The 12,405-nt window shown below is 40.8% G+C and overlaps 1 protein-coding gene across 2 annotated transcripts in view; it reads left to right on the top strand.

Annotated features, from left to right (window-relative positions):
- The window catches only part of ATRP (allatotropin-like peptide), a gene marked incomplete at its 5' end in the record, with an annotated part of 65,102 nt that overhangs the window by 43,685 nt on the left and 9,012 nt on the right, over window positions 1–12,405 (top strand). The window contains 2 exon segments of one of the 2 annotated variants that reach the window (XM_013081278.2): window positions 5,737–5,919; window positions 8,326–8,484. In XM_013081278.2, the coding sequence (XP_012936732.1) occupies window positions 5,737–5,919; window positions 8,326–8,484 (342 nt within the window). 2 annotated transcript variants of the gene reach the window in all.

Raw genomic sequence — 12,405 nt, 5'->3', positions numbered from 1 at the left:
CCCACCCTCCTGCTCACTCAGCAGTAATGAGTACCCGACTTCGAGTTGTGGAAGTAAAGGCGGCGTGGAATGGAACTGGCCACCCTACCACAATATGACGGGAACCCCAAGAAGTTGTCTCACTAACATGGCAATCCTCAATGTCCGGATCGGATGCGGAAACAACTTTACTGTTTTTACTCTTGGAGAGTGGGTTTATTGTAGCTATCTCAATAGTGGTGAGTGGTGAAGTCACATTTTAGATTTGTCTTAGGAAGTTCAGAAGAGCCAAATTGGCGTAGTCTGCTTCATGATCGTTTGACGCACTCATTGACAGTACCGGTTACTCCGAAAAACTTTGATGCTCATTTCAAAACTAGGCGTTGTCTTTTTGTAAGAAATATGTCTTCAAATTAGCTGGTTCAGTTCTATATTCTATAACTACCAGCCATTATGAACGTCGATTAGTGACTCAAAAAATATTTAAGAGACAATGCGTACAGTGTTGGTTAAAGAAGTCTTTTGATAACCTTTAAAGTTCTGCGTTGCTGCTTAAGTGTTATATGTTGCACTATACACTCCTCTGTGCTGTTGGAAACCAAAACATCAGTCTCTATTGTAACCACAGCCTTCTGTCACTTCATAAGTACTGTCAAACAGGTGGCATTGTTGTGCTGGTGCTGGCACTGTCATCACCATGCTGAATATTACTATCTGTGGGCGGTTGACTGGTGCTCTGGTGTGATTTCCTCCTTCTTTCGTACCAAACATAGTACGTCCTTATCTCTTCTTCGTCCCTCTTTTCTTTATAACTTACTCTCTAGTATGCTTCTTAGCTTTGGCTTTATATAACTGATTTTCGTAGCAAGTGCCATAACATTCTTACAGAAACTAAGACAGCAAGTGCCGTAAAACTCCTACTGAAACTAAGATAGCAAATGCTCACTGAAGGCTAAAATAGCGAGTGCCCTGTAAAGAGAGTTCTCGCTCGCAGGAGCCAACACTGGCGACAAGTGTTTCCTTTTCCCGCCTCTCGCCCTCCACCCAGTCCCAGTAATTCGCAGCCATAACCAATTTCCCATCTTCCCCGATGACAGGCTTTCAGCGCGGAGCAGAGTTATTCCCCGTGTCTCCCCTGACCCGGCAGGACAGATGGCCAGATATGTCTTGGATTGCGTCTCGGCACGATGACCAATCTGGCAATCAGGATTCTTGAGGACTAGCTTCAGCGGAGTCGTCTGCTGAATAGAAGGTTTTAGTTTAATTTTAGTAAGAGTTTTACGGCAATTGCAACACAACAAGGTCAGATAAGAGCCGAGAATTAAAGGTGTTACAAGAGAGTAACGCTCACAAAAAGAATGAGGGGAAATGAAGACGATAGATGTTTGAGAGGAAGGAAGAAGCAAACCAGACCAGAGCATCCACTAACCACCCACATAGAAGGTTTTTGCACCGAGGTGGCTCAGTGCAAAGATGAGCAAAACTGGCCGAAGCTCGCTGTCTTCCCTGACATAATGGCAACCATGTTTTATCATTGCCACAGTGGTTGATATCGCCGGGGGGGGGGGGGAGGGGTAAAGACTCCTGATGACTGACAGGATTGTTCTCACTATTATTTCCTTTTTTTCTCTCTAATAAGCCATATATATTGTTTTTATGATGAGAAATTTTAAGCATGAAATAGTAATTGCCTTTGGACTTTGAAGATTCGTTCGACGTGAAAAAGTTATTTACAATGCTGTAATAATCTGGGGGTAAATAAAAATATGTTATAAATAAACATAAGAGTGAAGGCACTATCATCCTTTAACTAATATTGGGAAGTTGAAATGTATCCAAGGCACGTTTGGCTTACACTGGCGTATGCTTTAACACTGCTATGATCGTAGCGTCGGAAGTCTAGTGCTTCGGCTCATGGTCTCTTTTAGGCACAAGGGTGTTGTCGGATAAAATGCTGTTTTGAGAAAATTGATGTAAAAGTTTTTTACCCTGGTTTAGTTTCTTAAAAGACAAGGAGAGTTTTCTCTATAACCAAACAAATTGAATACATATCAATGAAACCAAACTTCTCTTATAGATAGGCCAATGCCTACTTTTGGCGTAGGTCAAGATTTCTGGAACACCCTGAAAAAAGTGTTAGCCCACTTGTCCTTAAAAGCGACCATCTGCGACATTTTGAGGTCGTGGTTTCAGACTCAGCTCGATTGGACGTTGTTTCGGTGGGAGAGGCAGTTTACAAGACAGTACACGACAGGATTGTTCTCATTTAACTCGTTGTTTGTATCGGAGATGAACCTTTAATTCGGAGGCCTAGCCATTTGAATAAACTTACAGTGTTGGAAGGAAAATTAAAAAGACTAGTACTTAGCGTCTTGTTTTGGGGGTTTTCTGGTGGGGTGGAACGCGTTTTACGGCTCTCGGAACTGCTTAAGGTCATATTATAAGCGTGCGGGACACACCAAACATTTTCAGTTGGTAGGAAATTTTAAATTTTGCCAGAGGGACGACCGAAGCCTACTCTTATCGATTTTGAACCACCAAGGGATCTTTAACATTCGCAACTTGCATACGGGACCTCCGAGATTTTTCGCTATTGTCCGAGAAGTGCAAAGTGTCTTGTTGACAGCAAATGAGGGTCAAGAGCTTTTGAAAACTTCTTTGATAATTCAAGCTGAAGAACGTTTCTGAGAGGACTGAAACAAGAGTCAGCTGTATCTAGCTCTGTGCTGCTCGATATGTTCCAAGCCGTGCTCACAGAGAGCCCTCACTCAAAGAGCGTTGAGAGTAGAGAGATTTATTCAGACACAGTTGATATTCTAATTATTATCATGCTACCCCTCCAATCAATTCTTCACGTAGGCTTTTTTTTTAACTCTTTGTGTACTTTGATTTTGTTTCCATAGTGGAACACCCATTATCGGGGAGCCAGCTCATTTCACATATTATTAAATATTGTATTTGTATGGCTCCAGGGTCGTCTGTCTGTAAATTAACTTTGTTTTCCGTCGTCGTGACCACACTATTCCTTGGAGTTATCTGCTTTCTCAATCGTGGATGTAAGAGGAGTGTTGGTCATTCAACCTGCTTGAGCCAAAAGAAAAATAACATCTTAAGTTAATTGTATGATCAATAGATAGCCCTGAATTTGCCCCTTGTCTTACTTTGTTATTTCCTGAAATAAGTCTCATTTTTCCACCCTCTCCTTTTGGCACAAACATCCAAACTGTACATGAAATAAAGGGATTCAGTGGCAGACCCCGTCTCTTTCAGATCTGTTAATACCTAACACACACACACACACACACACACCAGTTACTCACATTCGTGTGCGCAGATTTTGGGATTGAACAAACGGGATCAAACTGTGACATCAGAAGGTCATCAACAACTTGATTCTGAATTATTCATTTCGTAGCATTGTGCTAATGATAAATATTTGCCGTGAAGATAATATTTTACTGTTTTGTAAACATCAAAGACGATGAAGCCAAGCATTGCCTGTGTGTACTGAAGTGTGACCTTAATTTTACCTTAATTTCAAACAATGGCTCTCAGTCTTAATAATAAGCTTTTTTTTTGGCCTTTTATTCATCGCAAAAAGCTACTCACGTCAATGCAAAATAGCCCATTAAGTATGAATAGGGTTTATATATAGTATTTGAAAGACTGTTTTAACTCTGAAAAGCTCCAAATCTTCATCAAATGGCGTCAAATGAAAGGGCAGCCGTTTGCTTCTTTCTGCTATTTCTTACAAAATAAAAAGGAAGTAATACGTGGGATCATTGCAGACACTCAAGACCATGGTCGATTGAGAACTGCCAGTCATCGGAAGATCGAGTAAGCCCAAAAGAAGTGCAAAGAAATGTAAGGCATCGTGGTGAAATGAGGCGCTCGTCAAAATAATGAAATCAAAGAAATTGGCAATTTCTGGCGGATGGGCAATTTTCTTTCTTTTTGGGTTTTTTCTTGTTTTGGCTCAACACCTTTTATATCCATTCAAAAACATATTTCCGTGTGGATTTTACTGAAATACACGGATTAGAGGCTCAAAAATTGTAAATTTCCAGTTCCCAAAGACACTCAAGCTATGGAAATTACCAAACTCTGATGGCTATTTCTCACTAATTTTACCTCTGAAACTAGGCAACCCTGACCTACTCCAATCGCAAATATTTCGATTTTTATTCAACATAGATGGATATTTTTTTAACCAAAAGCAAAAAAATAAGCAGACTTTAAGATGATACCAATAACACTATATGCCCAAAAATTGACGAGCGCCTGATTCCACCTCGTCGGGACACAAATAATATTACTTCAGTGTGGAGAAACGATGTTTGGATACACCTAATCTACTACTCTGTGATTAATGGAAGTTTTGAAAAATAGGGAAGCTATTTGGGTACCGCAAACATTTTTTTTTCTTTTTGCCGATGTTAATGACATTTTTGGTTTGGCGTCTTTTTAGGTTTTAAGTCTGGCTGTCTTTGTCAGAATCGTAACTGTCTTAAGGGCGATAACCAATGGCTGTCAGAGAGACAGAGAGAGAGAGAGAGAGAGAGAGAGACAGAGAGAGAGAGAGAGAGAGAGAGAGAAAGAGCAGACAGAAAGAAAGGGAGAGAGACAGAGAGAGATATACAGAGAGAGAGAGAGAGAGAGAGAAAGAGCAGATAGAGAGAAAGGGAGACAGACAGAGACTGGCAGAGAGAGACAGAGAGAGACAGAGAGAGACAGAGAGAGGGGTAAAGAAATAAAGAAGAAGAGAGAGCGAGCGAGAGAGACAGACAAAGAGAGCGAAACAGACAGAGAGATAGGGAGAGACATAGAGAGACAGACAGACAGACATGCAGACAAACAGACAGACAGACAGACAGACAGATAGAAAAAGATAGGGAGAGACATAGAGAGACAGACAGACAGACATGCAGACAGACAGACAGACAGACAGACAGACAGACAGACAGACAGACAGACAGACAGACAGATAAGCAGACCGACAGACAGAAAACTATACGACCTAGAAACTGCTAAAAGACTATTCAGTTCTGTATAAATCTATTCAATGTAATATCTCTATTAAGTTTAAAAACGATAGACTCAAATGAAAATTACTTGTGCGGTTTTCTTTTAGTTTTCAATTCTAAAATTTGATGAACAGATTCAGAGAACGATGTATGCTGTCGATTTACTAAATAAACACCAAAAAAAATCCATTAACAAATTATTCGAAGCCCCAGATATCCTACGCAGACAGCGTCAACATATCCATAGAAACAGATAGGTGTGGGAATAATAGTATTTATCGTTTTTCAACAGAAAAGAAGACTGGAACTTAATAACATTTTGCAAACTGAAACTTCAATTTAAATTCAAGGTTCTAAATAGTTGAAGTATTAACTTACTCACTCATGTTTTATATTTTTTCATTTTAAACTACTTGTAACCTTCAGAAGTAGTGTCTGGAAAGTGTGGTTCGTCTCTTCGACGCTGAAGCAGTTGACGTGAGTTCGATGCCAGCGTAGAGAGGTTTCTTAATGAGTGTCTCCGTCTATCTGCTAGGACATTGCACCCAAACCCTAACCCTAAACCTACCCCTAACCCTAACCTACTTTAACTCTAACAGTAAATTTAACAACTAACCCTAACCCTAACCCTAAGACTAACCCTCACCCTAACCCTAACTCTTAACCTAACCTTAGCCCTTACCCTATAATACTTTAATAACAATATGAATGTTTTGCACAATGTACTTTTCAGATCCACGCCTGTGACAACCCGATCGACATACACTCCAAGACAAACCAGCACACGCCCAAGACCCGCCAAAAGCCTAGTCCTCACAATGCTCAGCGCACCCTCCATAGCCCACACAGGGGTCGCCCTCCTTGTCCTGATGTGTCTTTGTCCCTTCTCACAGTCTACAGAGGCGTCATTAAGCAGGTAACAGAATACTATGTCGGCTGTCTTTAATTTAGGTCTAGCTGGGTTTTTTACTTAACTGTCTTTTACTTAACTGTCTTAGACTCATCTGTCTTTTTCTTCGAGCATTAAAAAAAAAACTATAATTTTTTTCTTTTCTTTTTTTTTTGTATAGTGTTTTACGGCGCTCGCAACTGCATAAGGTCATATGAACGCGCGGGACACACTTTATATTTTCAGTTGGTAGGAAATTTTGAATTTTTGCCTGGGTGGCGGCCGAAGCCTACTCTAATCGATTTTAGACCACCAAGGGATCTTTAACGTGCGCAACTTCTACACGGGCCCTCCGAGATTTTTCGCCCTTGTCCGAGAAGGCTAGGTGTCGATCTTTCCTACCAGAAGATCAGGGGTGTGGCAGAAAGACAGCAGTAAGGAGGAGCCAATGAGTAGCAATAGAAAGGCTGCAGAAAGAGTCAGGAGCCCAGAGGAGGGGGCAAAGGAGGTGAAGGGTTGGGGGCTGAAAGTGGAAATGAAAGCAGACAACAGAACATTGCTAGAGAGCAGGAAAGAAGGTGAAAGGAGACAATTTTAGAGAAGAAAATTGTTCGGTTGCTATCCGGATTCGAACCCGGGACCTTTTGAATGGGAGGCCAACACCTTAACCTCTAGGCCACGAGAGCCCCAATTATTATTTATTGTTATTTTATTATAATTTTTTAAAAATGATTCTTCAGTTTAGTTGGGTTTTTTAAAAATTCATTTACCTGTTTATATAGATCTATTCATTTATTTATTCATGTGTTCCATTATTATTTTGGGGGGGGGGGGGAGGAGTGGGCTATAATCGTTTTTACCTTTATTAGTGTTCACTTTCAGGGGGAAATGCCCTAGTCTAATACGAGCGTATTATGATGGGATGAAGAAAACGAAGCAGGGGTAGACCAAAAGCAAGCTACTAAGAAATCCTAAGAAGATTATACTGTTTACCCTTTAGAGTAAGAAAAGTGACATTGCAAGTTACAAAACAATAAAACGTCCAAAAGGACATTATATTGTGTGTACATGCGTGTATGAGTGTTTGTTTGTGTGTGTGTGTGTGTGTGTGTGTGTGTGTGTGTTTGTGTGTGTGTGTGTGTGTGTGTTTGTGTGTGTATGTGTGTATGTGTTTATATGAGTCTATGTTTGTGTGCTTGCTTTCGTCCAAGGCCAGCTCTACTCAGACTCGAGTCCGATAAGATATTTTTATCTATTCGGACTCGACTCTGAATATGGGTTTTATCTATTCGGACTCAGCTTCTAAGTGAGTTATGTCAGAGTAAGGAGGTTACATAATATAACTGTAGTCTGGGGGTTTTCCGTAAAACCAGAATTAGAACTAAAAGTACCAACTAGGACTGTGTAATTGTGTCAAAAGTCAGAAGACTGCACTCTCATTACCCAATGGCAGTGTCTAAGTACACAGTAACCGAAAACTCAGGGTCTTTCCACCACTACTACAGCACCATCATTACTTCCACCCCCCATTTGTCTCTCCGCGTATTTAATTTCATTTTGTTGTGAGTTCTAGTTTTTCAGTAATAATATTTTAATCACATCGCACACAACCGACAGCCGAGGCCTCTTCCCAACACATCTTCCCCCAGCAAGCCGAGAGTGCGATATCGCTACAAGCTACAAGCATTCTCATTGGTCGACATAATTAACTTTGTCCCCAGAGTGGTCAACTCAACTTGGTTGTTGTGTTCACACTAATGATGCAGGAGGGCCAATTTAAATAGATCAAGTAACTGAATATTAAAGGTTACGTCTCGATTATTATTATTATAATAGAAAAAAAGGTTTCATAAATACTGGAAATATAATTTAGGAGCACAGGTCGAAAGTCGGAACAGACGCCATGCTGGACTCAATTCAGAGTCCGAATATAATTTTTGTCTATTCGAATAATCATTTCGTTTGTCAAATAGATGGTATCTATCAAATTCTACGACTTGCAAACACAAAATATATCTAGATCTACATCTCTCTTTATTTCATTTTATCTACAACTGTCCATCTTTCTCTGTCTCTCTAGATCTAGCTACCTCTCTCTTTCTCTCTTTCATATTCCCTCTCTCGCCTACCCCATTGCATAACACACACCCACACGCGCACACTCTCACACACACACACACACACACACACACACACACACACACACACACGCACGCGCACACACACACACACACACATACACACATACACACTCTTACACACATGCACATATACACAAACACACACATACACACATGCACATACACAAACGTATACACACATACACACACACTCACACACAAATTACTAATACACAATTTTCAGATAACGTGTAGAAATCGACATGCTCTCATAACCTGGCAACGAATTCCTCTCTTTGGATTCCACCCACAGAGCGAAGCGAGGTTTCCGCCTCAACTCTGCGTCACGGGTTGCCCATGGCTACGGCAAGCGTGGGTACGCTTCCTCTTCCGGTGCCGTCCCTTACCCAGAGTTGGCGAGAGATGTCCTAGACAACTTACGAGCAGAAGAGGAGGAAAAAGAATTGGAGTGGTCAGTATTTTTGTTTTGTTTTAGTAAGTCAGTGTTTTACGGCACTTGCAACACATTAAAGTCATAGTATAAGTGTCTAAGATCAGAGGTGTTACCAGAGAGTAGCGAGCACAAAAAGGAGGGGAGATAATGACGATAGATGTTTGAAAGGAAAAAAGAAGCAAACCACATCAGAGTATCCCCCAACCACCCACAGTATATTTTTCTTTTAAAAAACAACATGCTGCTTATTTATGGGTCATCGTTTCAGTGTAGTGAAAATGGATTTATTAAACGAGAAATGAGAGGGATGTGGTAGTGGGTGAAGGCTGCCATTAGAAAAATCGATATTTTTTCATCCGCAAAGATAGAAGGTTGCCCAAACCTTTATGTATGTTTGTTAAATGTTTCGTTGCTACTTCTGGTCCATTGCCGACAAGCGGAAAATGTTACTTTTAAACGTGTACGTGTATGCGTTTTTGTGCATTTGTGAGTGCATGTAGATATGCCTTTTTGCATTACAATGGAAATATCTCATCTATAACTTAGACTCTTTTACACAAAACCCACAAAAGGTTCTGGTACATTCTGAAAACAGGCTGTTGGGTTGGGGGGAGGGGGAGGGGTTCAAAAGTATTCTTCTCTGCTCTGAGTTTCCAGCTTGGTTTCAATCCTATTTTGGTTCTATTTTTCCTAGTCGGTCACATCTTGCCACCCTCCTCCAAAATCTCTCTCTCTCTCTCTCTCTCTCTCTCTCTCTCTCTCTCTCTCTCTCTCTCTCTCTCTCTCTCTTTCTTTCTTTCTCTCTCCCCCCTCTCTCTCTCTTTCTCTCTCCCTCCCCCCCCCCTCTCTCTCTCTCTCTCTCTCTCTCTCTCTCTCTCTCTCTCTCTCTCTCTCTCTCTGTCTTCTCTCACTGTATCTACCTCTCAGTCTTAGTGTCTGTTTCCCTGTCTCTCTCTCTGTCTCTCTCTTTCCCCCCCCCCTCTCTCTCTCTCTCTCTCTCTCTCTCTCTCTCTCTCTCTCTCTCTCTCTCTCTCTCTCTCCCTCCCTCCCTATCTCCCTCTCCCTCGTCCACTATCTTCATGATTTCCCGTACCTCACCTGAAATGGATACTATAAGAGGAAATCCAAAAATGTTTGATAAATTACCCGGGACAGACATTTTGTTCTACTGTATACATTTCTACCTTGCACCGGATCACCCAGCGAGCTAAATGGCCGCCTAATACCGGGAGATATTGTCCGGTGCAGGGACAAATCGTTAACACAGGAAATAATTGAACCCAGGTTATTTGGCCGCTTTCTGGCGGGTTATGCGCGAGCTGTTATTGGCGTGATCGAGGCGATTTTTGAGGGTAGGTGAGTAGAGTGAGTGGGGGAGGGGCGGGGTGGGAGTGAGAGTGGGTCCGGGCTAACCATAAGAGTTAAGTGGCACAATTTGTCTCACCACGGGCTGTCCGTGAAAAGGCGGGAACATGAAAGAAGCGTCCGGTCCGACAGAGCTCCTTGCTAAATTATTCAAATCACAGCCAGGTTTTCATAGAACAGGGAAACGTGGGGGAACAAAAGCGAGGAAGAAAAGGTTTGTGGAGGTGTGGTAACGGAATTTAGGGCACGCGATGTTGTGTAAAAACTAATAAACCTCCTAGAATTTAAAAAATGAGCAAAATCACAAAATGTAAAACGATCATTGGGGCTTGAATAAAAATACAAATCAACTGATACTTTAAATAGTACTCTATTATACTGTGTAATGTTGATTTAGTCTGTTACCCACTCGATCTCTGTTTCTTACATGTGTTGACGTGTAACAATATTTAAATCTCAAATTTTCATCTGAGGAAGCTACTGGGAGTAAAGTTATATGATAATAATAATAATTATTATTATTATTGTTATTATTATTATTATTATTATTATTATTATCATTATTATTATTATTATTATTATTATTAAGGGGGCTATCCCGAAAAATGCTGTTTTGAGAAAATGACGGTAAAGGTTTTGCCCCTTTTTCAGCTTCTTCAAAAGACAAGTAGAGTTTTCTCTATAACCAAACAAATATACACACCAATAAAACCAAACTTCTTCTTTAGGCAGGGCAATGCCCACTTTTGGTGTAGATCAAGATTTCTGGAAACCCCCGAAATCTATGTTAACCCGCTTGTCCTTAAAAGCGACCAATGAATTCGTTTATAAAAGGACAAAACATGACATGATTAGAAAATAAAAACTAACTAAATGATATTTTACAGTGAATCATATTACATTCCCCTAAAAAGCATAATCAAAGTAAGATGCCAAGACTTCAGAACGGGTTACAGAGATTAAACCAAAGCTCCACGTGTGTTGGAATAGACTGCCCATGATGACATTTATGACAAATATTTCGTAAGTACGAATGGGGACAAGAACCAGTAAATTATGTTCCTGGCCTTCCCGGGGTTGTTTTTTGGGGGGGGTCTATTTTATACCCCCCCCCCGAAAAAATAGGCTTGGAAAAATGACAGCAAGTCTTGCTACGGTTTCTCTAAAATTGGGGTGATTGTATTGATCAGCATGATGCACGCAATGCCCGCCCAGCTATGCTGAAAAGGTTCAGACTTCAGTGAAAATGGCCTGATGTGTGGTATATTCAGGAATTAGGGTACCTCCTTCTTGATTTTATTTTTTTAAACAAAACAAAATATAATATTCTAAAAGTGCACGTCGGTGCCTCTGTACGAGGTAGGAAAAGTAGGACGACTTACACAGAACAGGAGGCTCTGTATTCCATCAAAGGTCAAAGTGGCGAGGTCTTAGAAAGAAAAATATCTGAATTGTCATCTCCTTTTGTTGATAACCCTCCTCAATCAGGTGTTTGTATTGAGACTGTGATTAGTTTTGCCTTTTATATGATGTGAGATTGCTAGTATTATCACCTTGAACAGCCCACCCACCCCCCTCTCCCAGGGCAGTGCTACTGACTGAATTTGTCTTTAGGCCATTCCCATAAGGGTGATTTTAACACGTTCTTATGCACAGTAGAATTGTAAATGGGCTGATTTATCAATGTCATGCTCATACTGTGCCGGAACAACATAGGGGGAATGGCTGCTTTTTCTCTCCTCATAATTACGATCGTCACTTTCCTCTACTTCTATTTGTCACTCTCTTTTGAACTGCTATTTCGTGGGTGCCTTGATAGTCGAAGCAGACTTTGTGCTATTTAGGCTAGAGAGGCGAGTAGAGTTAGCTTGATTCCCCTTTTGGAATTCTCTGTTGACCTCTTGACCTTATGCAGTTGCGAGCGCCGTAAAACCTTACTAAAACTAAAACTAAAACAGGGGCGTATTTCTATTCAAGTATTTTGTCTAATGAAACACTTGCACTAATTCCAGTACGTTCCTCGTCCCTCTTTAACAACTTCAGTCGTTTTGGGAGATAATAATACAGAGTGTGCTGTTCATTTATCACGTGTAAAATACACGAGAAACACCATAGTCAAAGGCTGAAAATCGTGAGGATACAAATTTTAAACGCTTGTTGACTCATGACTGTATTTCTCTTCAATTGTTGTTTGATTATTGTTGTTAAATTTCCCATTCAACAATCCTTAACAATAAACCCCTGGTCAAACAAAAATGAAGTTCTGAGTCCACAAGCTTTTAAAATTTACACCTCCAGGAATTCCAGTTTGTGACTATATCGTTTTTCCCCTGTGCTCTTCACATGTGTACTGATTACTAATAACTATTAATTGCTGACCTGACCTGACCATCAATGATTTATTAATAGAGGCACCATCCATCCATGTCCAGGTGCTGTTTTAGCCTCTTTTTCCTGTATGCGGATTAATAATATCACTTTGCCATTTTATTGGTTCCGCTTCCATGTACCCCACATCTATGGTTCCCAAACTGGAAATCGCCCACAATTCGCTGTAATTGCCCCCCCCCCTCC

This window comes from Aplysia californica, unplaced genomic scaffold, assembly GCF_000002075.1.
Source record: "Aplysia californica isolate F4 #8 unplaced genomic scaffold, AplCal3.0 scaffold00124, whole genome shotgun sequence".
NCBI classification, from domain to species: domain Eukaryota; kingdom Metazoa; phylum Mollusca; class Gastropoda; order Aplysiida; family Aplysiidae; genus Aplysia; species Aplysia californica.
This window is presented reverse-complemented; position numbering and strand designations above follow the sequence as displayed.